General features: G+C 40.7%; 1 protein-coding gene across 1 annotated transcript; it reads left to right on the top strand.

Annotated features, from left to right (window-relative positions):
- Positions 1 to 17,244: 17,244 nt before the first annotated feature.
- LOC112852244 (olfactory receptor 7G3-like) lies at positions 17,245 to 18,099 on the top strand. The gene has a single exon (XM_086681655.1). The coding sequence runs from the start codon at positions 17,260 to 17,262 to the stop codon at positions 18,097 to 18,099; it is 840 nt and encodes a 279-aa protein (XP_086537781.1). The 5' UTR covers positions 17,245 to 17,259.
- Positions 18,100 to 19,271: the final 1,172 nt, after the last annotated feature.

Consider the following 19,271-nt stretch of genomic DNA (forward strand, 5'->3'; position numbering starts at 1 on the left):
CAATGTCCCTTTGGAATAGTTCTTGAACTCTCGATCTTTATGGCATACAAGCAAAGGCAGAGAAAAACTGGATGTAAAGAATGGGACAAAGCCTCTGAATAATCTGTGGGAGAAATCTAAGTTACGTAATGATTGTGATCAATCCTTTATTCATCCCATAGATAGGTGACCGCTTGACAACTGAAAGGAAAAAATTTTAGTATCTCCAAGGCTTGTTACTTGAGAAAAATAAATGCCTAATGTTTTAAGCCACCATGTTTACAGTGTCTGTTCATGTGTGTCTTGGGAGGAAGGTTGTTTTATTTACAAATGACTGCTGTCACTAACCAATATAACCCACGTCAGGTTTAAAAAACTTTTTATATATATAATTTAAAAATTGAATTATTATAGGGTTAATAATAGGGATATAGGTGTGTTTATCTATTATTATCTTTATCTATTTGATAAAGACTTTAAGTTGCATTTGTAGTTCATCCAGATCATGTCTCTTAACCTACCATTTCCTGACACAAGGTCTGAAATGAATCTTCCCACCAAAATTGTGAATGGTTGAATCTTTGAAATTCTATACTTTTCACAGCACACTGTTTCTACTTAAGGTAAGTGTTAAAAAATTTACAACCCAATGAATATCTGACAAGGTAGAGTACATCTCTATTAACTACTACACACACTGGGCAAGAATTAGAACATTATCAGCACTAGAATCCTCCTTCACTGCTTCCTTCCACTCACTAATCACTCTAATTCCTGCCACCAGAATATATGTACTCTATGGAATCATGCATTTTTTAAGAAAGATTTTATTTTATTAAAAAAATTTTTTTTCACATTTATTTTTGAGAGACAGAGCGAGACAGGGCTTGAGCAGGGGAGGGGCAGAGAGAGAGGGAGACACAGAATCCGAAGCAGGCTCCAGGCTCTGAGCTGTCAGCCCAGAGCCCGACATGGGGCTCCAACTCACGAACCGCGAGATCATGACCTGAGCTGAAGTTGGACGCTTAACCAACTGAGCCGCCCAGGTGCCCCTGGAATCATGCATTTTAAGAGCTTCATTGAGATATACTTTACATGTTGTAAATTTCACCCATTTGAAGTATAAAATTCAGTGGTTTTTAGTATGTTTATGGAGTTATTTGCACTATTTGTACCTGATACGTTATCATTTGTGCCTGGCTTCTGCTCAATGTTGTCTTTATGAGATGCATCTATATTCTTCATTTAGCAGAATTTTATTCTCATCGATACATAGCTTTTCCATTGTACGAATACACACAATTTATTCATTCAACTGTTCTGGATGTTTGGGTTGTTTATAGCTGGGATATTTTACCTGCTATGAACATTCTTGCACATGTTTTAGTTCACAGTTGTACCTGTTTTTGTTGGGCTAATATTTTAGGAGTGCAGTTTGTGGGTCATAGGGAATACACACAATCACATTTATTCAATACTACCAGATAGTTTTACAAAGTAGTTGTGACAGTATGTATGTCTGTAATCTTCCTAGTATTTTATGTTGTCTTTTTCATTTTGGTTATTTTGATGTGTATGCCATAGATAGGACCATATTTTGATTTTTAACTTTTTAAAAATTTTGAACTAGTTTTGCACTTCCTAGAAAAGTTGAAAAGACTGTACAGAGTTCCTGTATATTCCTTTTTCCCAATGTTAATGCAATTAATTTGTAGTTTTTTTGGGGGGTGGTGGTGGTTTGTTTTGTTTTAGAGAGTGAGCGCAAGCAGGAGAGAGGGGCAGAGAAAGAGAATCTTGAGCACTGTCCACGCTCAGCAGCAGAGCCCGATGTAGGAATAGATTCCACTACCGTGGGATCATGATCTAAGCTGAAATCAAGAGTCACATGCCCAACCAACTGAGCCACCCAGGTGCCCTATGATTGTTGGCTTTGATGTCTGTTTTTTAGGCAACCTCCAAAAGTCCTGCCCAAGTAACTAGAAAATTGGTTTCTCTGAACTCTTTACTATAATAGAACTAACCTCATTCACAAAGGAACTTCAGTTAAAAACAAAAAAATTCTTAGAATGACGAGATGATCCGGTGAGATATGCTCTGTATCCCCAGTCTCTGTCCTTGTGGGGCCTTACACACCACTCTGATTCTTCCAGTGATAATATCTGACTTGGAGAAAGCCGGGAATTGGTTTAATGAAAAACTCATCAGCTCTCTTAAGGTCAGACCCAAGAAATCCAAGAATTAAGTTTTCTGCCTGGAGGTGAGAGGAAACGTGGGAAAAGAATGATGTATGTTTGCCCTCTCAGGGTCAGGAAATCAGTCACCCAGGAGTTCTTTATTTTTTTAAATGTGTTTTTTTTTTTAATGTTTATTTTTGAGAGACAGTGTGAGTGGGTGAGGGGCAGAGAGAGAGGGAGACACAGAACCTGAAACAGGCTCCAGGCTCTAACTGTCAGCACATAGCCCAACGTGGGGCTTGAACTCACAAGCCATGAGATCATGACCTGAGCTGAAGTCAGACACTTAACTGAGCCACCCAGGTGCCCCCAGGATTTCTTTCTATGAGCTGTGCTCCATAGGGATTTGAATTGTCTTGTGGAAGAAATGACAGTACACATTTGGCTAATGAGGAGCTTTGGAAATTGAGCCCCCAGGGCCACAGAAAGTGTAGAGTCTACCTGTGACCATTGCCTTCAAAGACCTGCTCAGGTCAGGAAACAGCACACCTGGGTCTCCTTCTGAGATGCTCCCTCGTGCCCAGGAGCCCAATTGACTTGGCCCACCTGCCCTTCCTGGGGACAGATTTCCCATCTCTATCCTTCAGTATCTAGAGGAAGGGTGAATTACCCATTGATGACTTCAAGGTAATCTGATGTGTTCTAATAAATTCTGTGCGAAATTGAACAGTTACTTAAAATCAGTCCATCTGGAGGACATCTGAGAAGTCAGAGAAGGATTAAGGATTAAGTAAGATTAGGTTACATTGAATTTGCAATTAGCTTTCATTTCTGGCTCCTACTTTGCCTTTTAAATTCCAGGGACTCTGTCTTTTACCACCTGAGCATGAATTCGCCCCTTCAAAAATTGGACAGATGACTGTACAATTCTCTGGTTTCCATCATTTTTTCTTTTTCTTTCTTTCTTTCTTTCTTTCTTTCTTTCTTTTTTTTTTTTTTTTTTTGGCTGTAAGACTGGGATGGGTGAGTTTGGCTTCTCAATTTTCCCATATCTGGTTTCAGATTTTATCCTTAGAGAAGAACTCAAGTCTTGTCCCTACCTCTTAACTGTGAGGACCTTGGGAGAGGAGGTTGAGACACATTAGTCTACCTTTCCAGTCTTTGAAAATCCCTGCAAAAAATATGGAATATTTTAAATCTTCAGAACAGCACAGTGAGCATTAATATAAACAGCCATACAACGACTGGCGATATAATATACTATTATATTACCATATAATAGTAAAGTATTATACATACACATGAGGTCCTATTATTATATTTTAAACTGAGTTTTAGATCCAAGTCCCACACAGAAAGACCTTTCTTTGCCCTCAGACAGGGATAACTGTATCATTATGGACAAATCCTCTCTATTATTTATTTCCCTCCTCCCGTCCCAGAGGTTGCCACTAGGGAATTTGGTGGATATTTGCTATGCGTAGTTTAACACTATCAGTACGTGTGAACGTGTCTCATTAATCTCTACTATAGGAAAAAATTGTAATAAACCCAAATGCCCATTGATGTGAGAATGTATGTTAAGTTTGATAAACCAAATCTGCTTGTGTCAGTTTTGATAAATATAGAAAAGACCATGATTAAGCCAAAATAGTTGTTAAATTGAATAGTTGATACTATGTCTAGCAGATAGGAGCATGTAATATATAGAGTAACATAAGCATACGATGCTTGTGGATACATCATTACTCATATGAGATATTCCAGGGGAATGATACAGGCAAGACTTCAGGATCCTGTTTAACTGTGGGGAAGGGAGGTCAGTATTGAGATTGTGTAGGAATATGCGGGGGCTTCATGGAGATCTGCATTGTTTTATTAATAAAGAACACTGGGGGTGCCTTTGCGGCTCAATTAAGCATCTGACTCTTGATTTCTGATCAGGTCATGATCTCATGGTTCGTGGGATCCGTGCTAACAGTGTGGAGCCTGCTTGGGATTCTCTCTTCTCTCTCTGCCCCTCCCCTGCTCATGCACATGCTCTCTCTCCCTCTCAAAATAAATGAACTTTAAAACTTAAAGCAAAGAGAAAACTACAGCAGGTGTGGCACAATTTTGAATTTGATCATGCTGGCTGGTGGGCTTGAGCCCTTCATTGTCACTTTGTCCTTATTTGGATACTTAAATAGAACATAAAACATGAAAAACTGGTTTATTTATATTTATATAAATTTCATCCTGCTATAGCTATCATATAGACTATTCTCCTTTAATGATTTAAAACCATTTTTAAAAATTTAAATTTAAGTTAGCTAACATACAGTGTAGTCTTGGTTTTAGGAGTAGAATCCATGGATTCATCCCCTACATATAACACCCAGTGCTCATCCCCAAAAGTGCCCTCCTTAATGCCCATCACCCATTTCACACATCCCCCCCCCCCACCCCTTCAGCAACCCTCAAGTTTGTTCTCTGTATATGAGAGTCTCTTAGGGTTTGCCTCCCTCTTTATCTTATTTTTCTTCCCTTCTTCTATGTTCATCTGTGTTGTGTTTCTTAAATTCCACATGAGTGAAATCATATATTTTATTTTTTAAAATACTTACTTTGAGAGAACAAGCATGTATGTCTGTGCAAGCTGCAGAGGGGCAGAGAGAGAGAGAGAGAGAAACCCAAGCAGGCTGTCACCATGACCCTGGGATCGTGACCTGAGTTGAAATCGAGAGTTGGACACTCAACCGACTGAGCCACCCAGGTGCCCTCCTTTAATAAATGTTTATTTAATTTTATACAGCTAGCACTAATGTAAATATTTTGATTTTGCATATTTAAAATAATGAACATTTAAAAAATTAAGGATGATATACTATAAAATAATATTAAAATAACAATGTGTACCGTGACTTTGCCATAACTTAAGTATGTATTCCTATAAAGATGTTTATTTATGGGGTGCCTGGGTGGCTCAGTGAGTTAAGTGTCCGACTTCAGCTCAGGTCATGATCTCATGGTTCACGGGTTTGAGCCCCGTGTCAGGCTCTGTGCTGACAGTTCAGAACCTGGAGCCTGCTTCCGATTCTATGTCTCCCTCTCTCTGCACCTCCCCCACTTGCACTCTGACTCTCTCTCTCTCAAAAGTAAATAAACATTAAAAATTTTTTTTTTTAATTTTTTTTTTCAACGTTTATTTATTTTTGGGACAGAGAGAGACAGAGCATGAACGGGGGAGGGGCAGAGAGAGAGGGAAACACAGAATCGGAAACAGGCTCCAGGCTCTGAGCCATCAGCCCAGAGCCCGACGCGGGGCTCGAACTCACGGACCGCGAGATCGTGACCTGGCTGAAGTCGGACGCTTAACCGACTGTGCCACCCAGGCGCCCCAACATTAAAAATTTTTTTAAAAGATGTTTATGTAGATGATTTCTTTCCTCTATTTCATTATACTGAAGGCTCTCAGTGGGGATTTGAGCAAATCCTACTACCAGCCTTGAGGTTATATTCTTGAGGTGTCCTTCCTTGTCTCTCTGGCTTACTCTCAGCTTCCCTTCTAGACATCAGGACTTGTCCATAGCTAAAACCAAAAGTGATAGGAAAAGTCGTTGCAAGGCCCCATACTGCTCGGTGCTTTTCATCTATTCATTTTTCATCCGCACAATGAATAACCTTTATGTATTTTTTTTTAAGCAGTTGCCATTATAAACATGAGAAAATTGAATCTGCTCAGAGAGGTCCAGGGGCTTTCCCATGTCACAGATCCATGTTACAATTGGGGGATTCATGATTAAGCCAAGGAGTGTCTGGGTTCAAGTCTTATTCCTAACATGGTTGATGGTTGTTTGTTTTATGATCCCTTGTCTTTCTTTGCTCAGGACCTCAACTTGTTAAACAAAGGGCTCAGTTTACATGGACTCACTGTACCATTCAACTGTACACATCTTGTGATTCTATAGTATATTTGAGGTATGGTTACAGAAATTCTTTCAGCTCGTTACTTCATAAGAATGGTAGGCAGATGCTTAGACACTGTCAGCCCATGACAATCTTTTATTGCCTCTTTTGTGGGCATCAGGATTCAATTTCTCAGGAATCTGGATAAGGCAGATGAGACAGGAGAGGCTTGGAGCTGCTCCTGTGTTGGTCCACATGGGACTCCTCCCCTGGAGCAGGCACTAAGGTGACCAAACAAGGAATAATAGGAAGGGCGGGGGGGGGGGTGTCTGATCTATGGCTTACTCTTAAATTTTTCTTTATTTTAATTGAGATATAACTGAGATATAACATTGTAATAGTTCTAGGAATACAATATAATGGCTTGACATATGTAAATATTGCAAAAATGATTACCAAAATAAGTTCCAATAACATCCATCCTCACACATGGTTACACATTTTTTTTCTTGTGATGAGAACTTTAAAGATAACATTTTTATATTATCTATGATATAAATGAAAAACCTGGATTAAGGCAAAAATAGGAGGGATCTTTGTTACTGGATAAACAGGGTTAATTTCCATTTCCAGAAACTGCAGTAAGAAAGGAAAAATTATGGGAGAGAAAGACACTGATGGGATATGCATTAAGGAAGTAAATAAAAGGGGAAATGGATTTATCTATGAATCTAAGCACAGAGCTTCACTATAATGACTTCCATGGACAATTGAAAAATTTTGGAATTAATTATTCCCTTTCTTTTTACTCATTATGTGTTCAAAGAGTGTTAAGCAGAAAAGATCACGTATGTATATTTTATCTTTATTTTTTGCTATTTATTTTTAAAAATTTTTAATTTAATTTATTTTTTAAATTTACATCCAAGTTAGCATATAGTACAATGATTTCAGGAGTAGATTCCTTAATGCCCCTTACCCATTTAGCCAATCCCCCCTCCCACAACCCTCCAGCAACCCTCTGTTTGTTCTCTATATTTAAGAGTCTCTTATGTTTTGGCCCTCTCCCTGTTTTTAAATTATTTTTGCTTCCCTTTCCTTATGTTCATCTGTTTTGTCTTTTATTTTTTTATTAAAAATTTTTTTTAAATATTTATTTATTTTTGAGACAGAGACAGAGGATGAGCAGGGGAGGGTCAGAGAGAGAGGGAGACACAGAATCCGAAACAGGCTCCAGGCTCTGAGCGGTCAGCCTAGAGCCCGACGCGGGGCTCGAACTCACGGACCGCGAGATCATGACCTGAGCCAAAGTCGGACGCCCAACTGACTGAGCCACCCAGGCGCCCCTGTTTTGTCTTTTAAAGTCCTCATATGAGTGAAGTCATATGACTTTTGTCTTCCTCTGACTGACTAATTTCACTTAGCATAATACCCTCTAGTTCCATCCACGTAGTTACAAATGTCAAGATTTCATTCTTTTTGATGGTTGAGTAATACTCCATTGTACATATTTGTACATCTTCTTTATCCATTCATCCATGGATGGACATTTGGGCTCTTTCCATACTTTGGCTATTGTTGATAGCACTGCTATAAACATGGGGGGTGCATGTGCCCCTTCAAAACAGTATATCTGTATCCCTTGGATAAATAGCTAGTAGTGCAATAGCTGGATCAAAGTGTAGTTCTATTTTTAATTTTTTGAGGAACCTCCATACAGTTTTCCAGTGTGGCTGCACCAGTTTGCATTCCCACCAGTAGTGCAAAAAATACCCTCTTTCTCCGCATCCTCACCAACCTCTGTTGTTGCCTGAGTTGTTAATGTTAGCCATTCTGACAGGTATGAGGTGGTATCTCATTTGTGGTTTTGATTTGTATTTCCCTGATGATGAGTGACGTTGAACATCTTTTCATGTGTCTGTTAGCCATCTGGATGTCTTCTTTCAAAAAATGTCTGTTCATGTCTTTTGCCCATTTCTTCACTGGGTCATTTGTTTTTTGGGGTGTTGTGTTGGTAAGTTCTTTATAGATTTTGGATACTAACCCTTTATCCGATATGTCATTTGCAAATATCTTCTTCCATTCCATTGGTTGCCTTTTAGTTTTGTTCATGATTTCCTTCACTGTGCAGAAGCTTTTTATTTTGATGAGGTCCTCATAGTTCATTTTTACTTTTGTTTCCCTTGCCTCTGGAGATGTGTTAAGTAAGATTGCTGTGGCCAAGGTCAGAAAGGTTTTTACCGGCTTTCTCCTTGAGAATTTGATGGCTTCCTGTCTTATGTTTAGGTCTTTCATCCATTTTGAGTTTATTTTTGTGTATGGTGCAAGAAAGTGGTCCAAGTTCATTTTTCTGCATGTTGCTGTCCAGTTTTCCCAGCACCACTTGCTGAAGAGACTGTCTTTTTTCCATTGGGTATTCTTTCCTGCTTTGTCAAAGATTAGTTGGCCATACATTTATGGGTCCATTTCAGGGTTCTCTATTCTGTTCCATTGATCTGAGGGTCTGTTCTTGTGCCAGTACCATACTGTCTTGATGAATACAGCTTTGTAGTATAGCTTGAAGTCTGGGATTGTGTTGCCTCCTGCTTTGGTTTTCTTTTTCAAGATTGCTTTGGCTATTCGGGGTCATTTGTGGTTCCATACAAATTTTAGGATTGTTTCTTCTAGCTCTGTGAAGAATGCTGGTGTAATTTTGATACGTATTGCATTGAATATGTAGATTGCTTTCGGTAGTATCAACGTTTTAACAATATTTGTTCTTCCTATCCAGGAGCATGGAATATTTTTCCTTTTTTTGTGTCTTCTTCAATTTGTCATAAGGTTTCTATAGTTTAAGTGTATAGATTTTTCACCTCTTTGGTTAGACTTATTCCTATGTATTTTATGGTTTTTGGTGCAATGGTAAATGGGATCGATTCCTTGATTTCTCTTTCTGTTGCTTCATTGTTGGTGTATAGGAATGCAACTGATTTCTGTGCATTGATTTTATATCCTGCAACTTTGCTGAATTCATGGATCAGTTCTAGCAGATTTTTGGTGGAATCTTTTGGGTTTTCCATATAGAGTATCACGTCATCTGCGAAAGGTGAAAGTTTGACCTCCTCCTGGCTGATTTGGATGCCTTTTATTTCCTTGTGTTGTCTGATTACTGAGGCTAAGAATTCCAATATAATGTTGAATAACAGTGGTGAGAGGGACATCCCTGTCTTGTTCCTGACCTTAGGGGGGAAGCTCTCAGTTTTTCCCCATTGAGGATGATATTAGCGTTGGGTCTTTCATTTATGGTTTTATAATCTTGAGGTATGATCCTTCTATCCCTACTTTCTTAAGGTTTTTTTATCAAGAAAAGATGCTATATTTTGTCAAATTCTTTCTCTGCATCTATTGAGAGGATCATGTGGTTCTTGTCCTTTCTTTTATTGATTTGATGAATCACATTGATTGTTTTGTGGATATTGAACCAGCCCTGCATCCCAGGGTGTAAATCCCACTTGGTCGTGGTGAATAATTTTTTTTTTTAATATATTGTTGAATCTGGTTGGCTAATATCTTGTTGAGGAGTTTTGCGTCCATGTTCATCAGTGAAATTGCTCTATAGTTCTTTTAGTGGGGTCTTTGGTTTTGGAATCAAGGTAATGCTGGCTTCATAGAAAGAGTTGGAAGTTTTCCTTCCATTTCTATTTTTTGGAACAGCTTCAAGAGAATAGGTGTGAACTCTTCCTTAAACGTTTGGTAGAATTCCCCTGGAAAGCCATCTGGTCCTGGACTCTGTTTTGGGGAGAGATTTTTGATTACTAATTAGATTTCGTTACTGGTTATGGGTCTGTTCAAATTTTCTATTTCTTCCTATTTCAGTTTTGGTAGTTTATATGTTTCTAGGAATTTGTCCATTTCTTCCAGATGGCCCATTTTAATGGCATATAATGGGTCATAATATTCTCTTATTACTGTTTGTATTTCTGCAGTGTTGGTTGTGATCTCTCCTCTTTCATTCTTGATTTTATTTATTTGGGGACTTTCCTTTTTCTTTTGAACAAACTGGCTAGGGGTTTATCAATTTTGTTAATTCTTTCAAAGAACAAACGTTTGGTTTCATTGGTCTGTTCTACTTTTTTTGGTTTTGATAGCATTGATTTCTGCTCTAATCTTTATTATTTCCTGTCTTCTGCTGGTTTGGGGGTTTATTTGTTGTTCTTTTTCCAGCTCTTTAGGTGTAAGTTTAGGTTGTGTATCTGAGACCTTTCTTCCCTCTTAGGAAGGCCTGGATTGCTATATACTTCCCTCTTATGACTGCCTTTGCTGCATTCTAGAGGTTTTGGACTGTGATGTTATCATTTTCATTGGCCTCCATGTACTTTTTATTTTCCTCTTTAAGTTCTTGGTTAGCCTATTCATTCTTTAGTAGAATGTTCTTGAGTCTCCAAGCATTTGTTACCTTTCCAAATTTTTTCTTGTGGTTGATTTCGAGTTTCATAGCGTCGTGGTCTGAAAATATGCATGGTATAATCTTGATCTTTTTATACTTGTGTAGGGCTGATTTGTGTCCTGGTATGTGATCTATTCTGGAGAATGCTCCATGTGCACTGCAGAAGAATGTATATTCTGCTGCTTTAGTATGAAATGTTCTGAATATATCTGTTAAGTCCTTTTGGTCCAGTGTGTCATTCAAAGCCATTGTTTCCTTGTTGATTTTCTGTTTAGATGATCTGTCCATTGTTGTAAGTGGGGTGTTGAAGTCTCCCACTATTATGGTATTATTATCAATGAGTTTCTTTATGTTTGTGATGCATTTATTTATATATTTGGGTGCTTCATATTTGGAGCATAAATGTTTACAATCATTAGGTCTTCTTGGTGGATAGACCCCTTAATTATGATATAATGTCCTTCCTCATCTCTTGTTACAGTCTTTATTTTAAAGTCCAGATTGTCTGATATAAGTATGGCTACTTTGGCTTTCTTTTGTCTACCATTAGCATGATAAATGGTTCTCCATCCCCTTACTTTCAATCTGAAGGTGTCTTTAGGTCTAAAGTGGGTCTCTTGTAAACAGTATATAGACGGATCTTGTTTTCTTATCCATTCTGTTACTCTACGTCTTTTGATTGGATCATTTAGTCCATTGATGGTAAGAGTGAGTACTGAAAGATATGAGTTTATTGTCATTATGTTGCTTGTAGAGTTGGAATTTCTGGTGGTGTTCTCTGGTCCTTTCTAGTCTTTGCTGTTCTTGGTCTTTTTTTTTTTTCTTTGGTTTGTTTCATCTTTTCTCCCCTCAGAGAGTCCCTCTTAAAATTTCTTGCAGGGCTGGTTTAGTGGTCACGAACTCCTTTAATTTTTGTTTGTCTGCACAACTTTTTATCTCTCCTTCTATTTTGAATGACAACCTTGCTGGATAAAGAATTCTCGGCTCCATATTTTTCCAATTCAGCACACTGAATATATCCTGCCACCCCTTTCTGGCCTGCCAAGTTTCTGTGGACAGGGCTGCTGCAAACCTGATTTGTCTTACCCTGTAGGTTAAGGACTTTCCCCCCCTTGCTGCTTTCATGATTCTTTCCTTGCTTATTTTGTGAATTTGACTATGATATGCCTTGCTGATGGTCAGTTTTTGTTGAATCTTATGGGAGTCCTCTGTGCTTCCTGGATTTTGATGTCTATGTCTTTCCCCAGGTTAGGAAAGTTTTCTGTATGATTTACTCACATAACCCTTCTACCCCTTTTTCCTTCTCTTCATCTTCTGGGACCCCTACAATTCTGATGTTGTTCATCATCATTTTTAATGAGTGACTGATTTCTCTGATTCTTAAATCGTGCTCTTTTGCCTTAGTCTCCCTCTTTTTTTCTGCTTCATTATTCTCCATAAGTTTGTCTTCTATATTGCTGGTTTGCTGCTCTGCCTTATCCATCCTTGCCACTGTGGCATCCATTGGAGTTGCAGCTCAGTTATAGCATTTTTTATTTCATCCTGACTAGCTTTTACTTCTTTTATCTCTGCAGAAAAGGATTCTAATCTGTTTTCGACTCCAGCTAGTATTCTTATTATTGTGATTCTAAATTCTGGTTCAGACATCTTGCTTGTATCTATGTTGATTAATTCCCTATCTGTAATTTCTTCCTGCTCTTTCTTTTGGGGTGAATTCCTTCATTTTGTCATTTTGAAGGAGAAAAGGAACTAATAAGGTAAAAAACTAAAATTAAAAAATTAAAAACACACACACAGAAAAAAATCAAATAAATGTTACTAGATCCTGGGTGGTTTTGGTCTGGTTATTGGAAGGAGTTTGACAGATTAGAGAAAAAAGGGGGAAAAACAGAAAAAAAAAAAAAAAAAAAAACAAGAAAAAAAAGGAAAACATTTGAAAATTTGAGAAAATGAATACAATAGAATAGAATAAAATGAAATGATGGAAGTAAAATAGAATTTGAAAATTTACAAAAAAGTAAAAAATATGGTAGAAAAATAAAGAAAATATTTTAATAAAAATTGAAAATAAAAATAAATTTTTTCTCTTTCTGTATTCAAGAAAAAGAAATGAAAAGAAAAAAAGAAAATTGAATAGATAGACCAAGACTAAAATATGATTGAAATTACATCGTTTTCTCCTAAAAGTCACTATGAAGCATTTTATAGTCCGTAAACTAAGCAGGTGGAGAGACTTGTGGTTCCTGAAGAGTGAGGTTGGCCCTGTTGGGCGGGGCTTGGTGTAACGGCTCCGTTCTCCACTACGTGGCGCTGCTTAGTTTACTGGGGCGAATTGTGGCGCTGGTAGGTGTGTGCGCGCATGCGCGGGAAGGGTGAAATGGCGACAGGCAGCTACCCAGGCTCTAGTATTGGAATTCCGTGTCTCCGGGAGCAGCAATCGCGCACCTGTCCTTTGTCTTCCGCTTCCATCCACTCCCCGCTCTTACCCTGTCCGTGAGCAAGCCATCAGGCTGCAGGCGGCACCTCCCTGCTGAGTTTTATCTCAGATGCGGCTTTGTTTCCCAACCCCTCACTTCAGAGGGGCTGCGGTTTTGTCCCGCTCACACCTTCTGGGGGAGGGTCTCACCGAGCAATGGCCGGTGCCGGCCGCACCCAGGACCATTCTCGGGACTGTGCCACCTCCGACCCAGAGACCACGGCTGGGCGCCACCCCGCCCCGGAAAAAGCTCCCATGATCTGTAGCAGCAGCGTTTCAGGGATTATGGAAAATCGCGACACGCGTCTGGCACCAGGTTTCCCCTTAACGCCCTTGTTCCAGCACCAGCGAATGTGGTTGTTCTCCGGTCTGCTGGCACCTTTGCCTGTGTGGGGGCCGCACAGCCTCTACCGGCTGTCCTCCCGGCAGGGGAACCGCCTCTCCCCGTGTGGCCCGAAGCCCCCCGGACTCCACTCTGCTCCTGGGGATTCGCCCTTCCCACCAGAGCACCCCAGGTATGGAACTGGAGAGTTTCAGACTCTGTGCTCCCCCTGTTTGTAGATTCGTGTTGGCATTTAAACCCTCTCCTTTCTCCCTTTTTAGTTCAGCCCCTGCGGCTGTTTCCACTTTTCCACTTTCTCTCCAGCTGCTTTGGGGAGGGGGGTGCTTTTCCCATACTCTCCCCCCATCTCTGTCCTCTCTGCACACGCCAAAACAACTCCCTGCCCTCTGCGGCTTCTCTCTCCCCCAGTTCACTTCTCCACGTGGTGTACCTGCGGAGTTCTGTGGTTCAGGTTGTGCAGATTGTTGTGTTAATCCTCAAATCAGTTTTCTAGGTGTGCAGGATGGTTCAGTGTTGATCTGGCTGTGTTTCATGAACACAAGATGCAAAAAAACCTTTCATGCTCTCTTTTATTTTTATTTATTATTTTTTTTTAAATTTTTTTTTTCAACGTTTATTTATTTTTGGGACAGAGAGAGACAGAGCATGAACGGGGGAGGGGCAGAGAGAGGGAGACACAGAATCGGAAACAGGCTCCAGGCTCTGAGCCATCAGCCCAGAGCCCGACGCGGGGCTCGAACTCACGGACCGCGAGATCGTGACCTGGCTGAAGTCGGACGCTTAACCGACTGCGCCACCCAGGCGCCCCTATTTATTATTTTTTTGGTGCAAAAAGGTGATTAAAAAATTCTTTTAATGTTTATTTATTTTTGAGAGAGAAAGTGTGAGCATGGGAGGGGCAGAGTGGGAGGGAGACAGAGGATCTGAAGCAGGCTTCAGGCTCTGTGCTGACAGCAGAGAGCCCGAGGTGGGCTTGAACTCATGAACCATAATATCATGACCTGAACTGAAGTCGGATGCTTAACACTGGCTGAGCTACCCAGGTGCCCCAAAAGGTGATTTTATTAAAGCATGGAGACAGGACCTGTGGGCAGAAAGAGCTGCCCATGTGTGTTTATTTTATTTTATTTTATTTTATTTTTTAATTTTTTTTTTCAACATTTATTTATTTTTGGGACAGAGAGAGACAGAGCATGAACGGGGGAGGGGCAGAGAGAGGGGGAGACACAGAATCGGAAACAGGCTCCAGGCTCCGAGCCATCAGCCCAGAGCCTGACGCGGGGCTCGAACTCACAGACTGCGAGATCGTGACCTGGCTGAAGTCGGACGCTTAACCGACTGCGCCACCCAGGCGCCCCTTTAATTTGTGTTTATTTTAGAAATTACCAGTGCGGAAGAGGTAAGAAGCTTCTATAATTGTCATTTTTTTCTCCTGAATATAAAGATAATTAGATAAAACACACTCAAATGTTATCTTTTACATGTACCATGTGAAACATTTTGCATTTATTATTTTAAATCCCAACATTACCCTGAAAGTGTAATTATCCAGGTGTATTTGCTTCTATTTCCTTCTTTTTCTTCACCAGCCTTTCTGGGGGCTCGAATGTTCAGAGGCCTCCATATCAGGCAGGGTTAGCTAATTAAGAGATACTTTCTCTTTAGGACTATGAGGATGCACATTTAACAATTTTATTTATTTGCATAAGACCCCTTATATTATCATTCTCTCTCCCACTATTCTGTTTAAAAAAAAAAGGGGGGGGGCGCCTGGGTGGCTCAGTTGGTTAAGCGGCCGACTTCGGCTCAGGTCTTGATCTCGCGGTCCGTGAGTTCAAGCCCCGCGTCGGGCTCTGTGCTGACAGCTCAGAGCCTGAAGCCTGTTTCAGATTCTGTGTCTCCCTCTCTCTGACCCTCCCCTGTTCATGCTCTGTCTCTCTCTGTCTCAAAAATAAATAAACGTTAAAAAAAAAAAAAGCTTCACTCTAGCTTCAGAGAGGAACATTTGAGAAAATTGCAGCGACGTATTTTCCCAGCATACTTATTTTTCTGTCTCCTGTAGGCTAAGAATCAAGGAATTTGTGAAACATTTTAAACCCACCACTACCATGAGTAGCAAGGTCACATATTCCAAATGAGACAACTGCAAGACTGTGGGCCCCCAGCAGCCTGGTTCCCTGAGTGAGTGTGGCACGGGACCCCTGTGCCCAGTGTCTGTTAAAATCAATGACATATGCGCATCTGTCTAATTCGTGACAGATTCACACAAGCCTCCCTTTGATCTGGCAGCATTTTCTAAACTTGATTTCAGGCCCTGCAGATGTGCTCTGTTTTGATGTTAGTCAATACACCCTACGAGGGAGCACACAGGCATGGGAAACTGAAGATCAAGGCATTGATGAGTATAGAGCAACTTTCACGCCTAACCCATTAAGGGAGACCTGAATCTGTGAGGTTCATTTCAAAAGGACTCAGGATTGAAAAAAAAAAAAATTAAAAAAAAAAAAGGGGCGCCTCGGTGGCGCAGTCGGTTAAGCGTCCGACTTCAGCCAGGTCACGATCTCGCGGTCCGTGAGTTCGAGCCCCGCGTCAGGCTCTGGGCTGATGGCTCGGAGCCTGGAGCCTGTTTCCGATTCTGTGTCTCCCTCTCTCTCTTCCCCTCCCCCGTTCATGCTCTGTCTCTCTCTGTCCCAAAAATAAATAAACGTTGAAAAAAAAAATTAAAAACAAAAGGACTCAGGAGGCAAGTTGAGGAGTGTTGACTGGCCGAAGATGGTACGTGATATGCAATGTTCATTTTTGGATAATGCTGAAAAACAGTTTATTGTTTGAACAAGTGATGAATGCAGGACTCAAGATGTATCCTGCCTTCTAAGAACACAACCCTCAGGGGACCACCTATTTAATTAGGGAGCGTTACTCTTTACGGAAGTATTTTAGCCAATAAATGAAGACAGAACTAGAATGTCAGCTTTCTGTAACTCCCAGCGGATTAGTGGATCCAGACAATAGTTATTTCAAGAAGCAAGACTGGGGCGCCTGGGTGGCGCAGTCGGTTAAGCGTCCGACTTCAGCCAGGTCACGATTTCGCGGTCCGTGAGTTCGAGCCCCACGTCGGGCTCTGGGCTGATGGCTCAGAGCCTGGAGCCTGTTTCCGATTCTGTGTCTCCCTCTCTCTCTGCCCCTCCCCCGTTCATGCTCTGTCTCTCTCTGTCCCCAAAATAAATAAACGTTGAAAAAAAAATTAAAAAAAAATAAAAATAAAAAAATAAAAAAAGAAGCAAGACAGTATATATGTAAAGACATACTTTAAAATGTTTGCACCCCTCCCTCAAAAAAAATTGAGCCTAAATCTAATTAGGCTTCTAGACTAGAGGTAGGCAGACTTTTTCAGGAAAGAGCCAGATGGTAAATATTTTAGATTTGTAAGCCTCTGTCACAAGTACTCAACTCAGAGGTAGCATACAAGCTACATGGATGAGGTATAAATGAAGGTTATGTTCCAATAAACCTTTATTTACTATATCTTGTCCATAGGGCTGTATTTTCTCAAACTGTATTCCAGAGTACAACCTCAATGATTTTATTCTAATTTTTTCTAACGTTAAGTACCTTTTCTACTCGTTAAGTACCTCTACTCGACAAAGAATTGATAGAATATAAGAACTTGGGACAGGATGGTGTGTGTGTGTGTGTGTGTGTGTGTGTGTGTGTGTGTGTGTGTAAGTGTTGAGGGAAATGCAAAGCAAGAAAGGGAGAGGAAAAGAGATGGGAGAGAGGCACGCAGGAGAAACAGATAGATGTATTTAAGAAAGTTTCTCTTAAGTTTTGTTTTCTTGTCACCTCCGTCTTTTCTGTCAAACCCCTCAGGAACGTGAAATCAGGAAACTTCTCAGCTACTACAGAATTCCTCCTCCTGGGACTGTCAGAGGATCCACAACTGCAGCTCCTGCTATTCTGTCTGTTCCTGTCTATGTACCTGGTCTCTGTGTTCGGGAACCTACTCATCATCCTGGCCATTGTGTATGGCTCCCACCTCCACACCCCCATGTACTTCTTCCTCTCCAACCTGTCTTTTGTTGACATCTGTCTCACCTCCACTACCATCCCAAAGATGCTTGTGAACATTGAGACACAGAGCAAATCCATCAGTTACCCAGGCTGCCTCACCCAAATCTGCTTCGTCCTGACTTTTGCTGGATTAGAAAATGGAATTCTGGTAATGATGGCCTTTGATCGATTTGTGGCCATCTGTCACCCATTGAGGTACAAGGCCATCATGAACCCCAAGCTCTGTAGGCTGTTGGTTCTGCTGTCTTTCCTCATTAGTGTTCTGGATGCCCTTCTCCACACTTTGATGGCACTGAGGCTGTCCTTTTGCACAGACCTGGAAATTCCCCACTTTTTCTGTGAATTAGCTCATGTCCTCAAGCTTGCCTGTTCTGATATCCTCATCAATAACATCCTTGTGTACTTAGTGACCAGCCTGTTGGGTGTTGTACCTCTCTCTGGGATAATTATCTCTTACACTCGAATTGTCTCCTCTGTTCTGAAAATCCCATCAGCTGGTGGAAAGTATAAGGCATTTTCCATCTGTGGGTCACACTTAATAGTTGTTTCCTTGTTCTATGGGACAGGTTTTGGGGTATACCTGAGTTCTGCAGCTACTCACTACTCCCGGAAGAGTGCAATAGTATCAGTGATGTATACCGTGGTCACCCCCATGATGAACCCTTTCATCTATAGTCTGAGGAACAAGGACATGATGGGGGCTTTGAGGAAGCTCATCTCTAGAATATCAGCTTCCCATTAATGTGTCAGCTGCTTTGGGCTTACACACACTGCTGCAATTTGACAGAGAGAAATAATGTGCGACCCAGAAAGCCTGACCAACATTGAATATATGAAACCAGAGGTCAAGTGGTGAGGGTAAGAATTTTGGAATCAGACCAGCGGGGTTTGAATCCTACCTCTGCTGAAACAGCCATGTGACTTTTGACAATTTATTTTAACTCTCTAAACTCAGTTTCCTCGTCCATAAAATTGGCATGATTATATTAGTTTATATTTGGAGGGGGTGTGAGATACTTCGACTCAATCAGTGAGGATGCATGCCTTCAACTATAATAAAGCAAAATTCTCAACTCCAATAGGGTCAGATGATAAAAACAATTATCTTTCCTTACAAAAACTTCAGGGATGGGGCACCTGGGTGGCTCAGTCTGTTAGGTGTCTGACTTCAGCTCAGGTCATGATCTTCCTGCTTGTGAGTTTGAGCCCCATTGAGTTGGAGTCCCTGGTCGGGCTCTGTGCTAACAGCTCGGAACTTAAAGCCTGCTTCAGATTCTGTCTCCGTTTGTCTGCCCCTGCCCTGCTCGCTCGCTCTCTCTCTCTCTCTCCCTCCCCCTCCTCAAATATAAAAATAAATAAATAGATAAAACTTCAGGGATATTGTAGGTCCAGGCAGAGAACCACAGGGCTGCATTTCACTCTGCCATGGGTTGGCTTTTGCCTGCAGTCGTCTTCCTGGTGGTCCCTGATGCCTGCAACAGTGCAGAGACCTTTCAGACCCAGAAACGAAAACCAACAGCCTCTCCGTGGGTTTCTTTTCAACACAAACATAATCGTTCCAAGGAGACATCCAGAAGGCATTGTTTTTATCATGAGCCCACATTGAGATAAGTGTCCTGTATTGGTTTCCTATTGCCATTGTAACACCTTACCACAAGCTTAGCCGCTTAAAACAACACGAATGAATTCTGTTGCTGTCTGAAACCAGCTACATGAGCTAAAGTCAAAGTGTTAGGTTCCTTCTGAAAGCTCTTTTGAGAAAAAGCTATCATTTAATTGGTACAGAATTTCTGCTTGGGATGATAAAAATGTTCAGGAGATGGATAGTGGTAATAGTCATACAACATTGTGAATATTCTTTTTTTTTTTAATTTTTTTTTTTCAACGTTTATTTATTTTTGGGACAGAGAGAGG

The sequence above is a fragment of the Puma concolor genome, chromosome A2 (genome assembly GCF_028749965.1).
Source record: "Puma concolor isolate L17-30 chromosome A2, mPumCon1.1.hap2, whole genome shotgun sequence".
In the NCBI taxonomy this organism is placed as follows: Eukaryota; Metazoa; Chordata; class Mammalia; order Carnivora; family Felidae; genus Puma; species Puma concolor.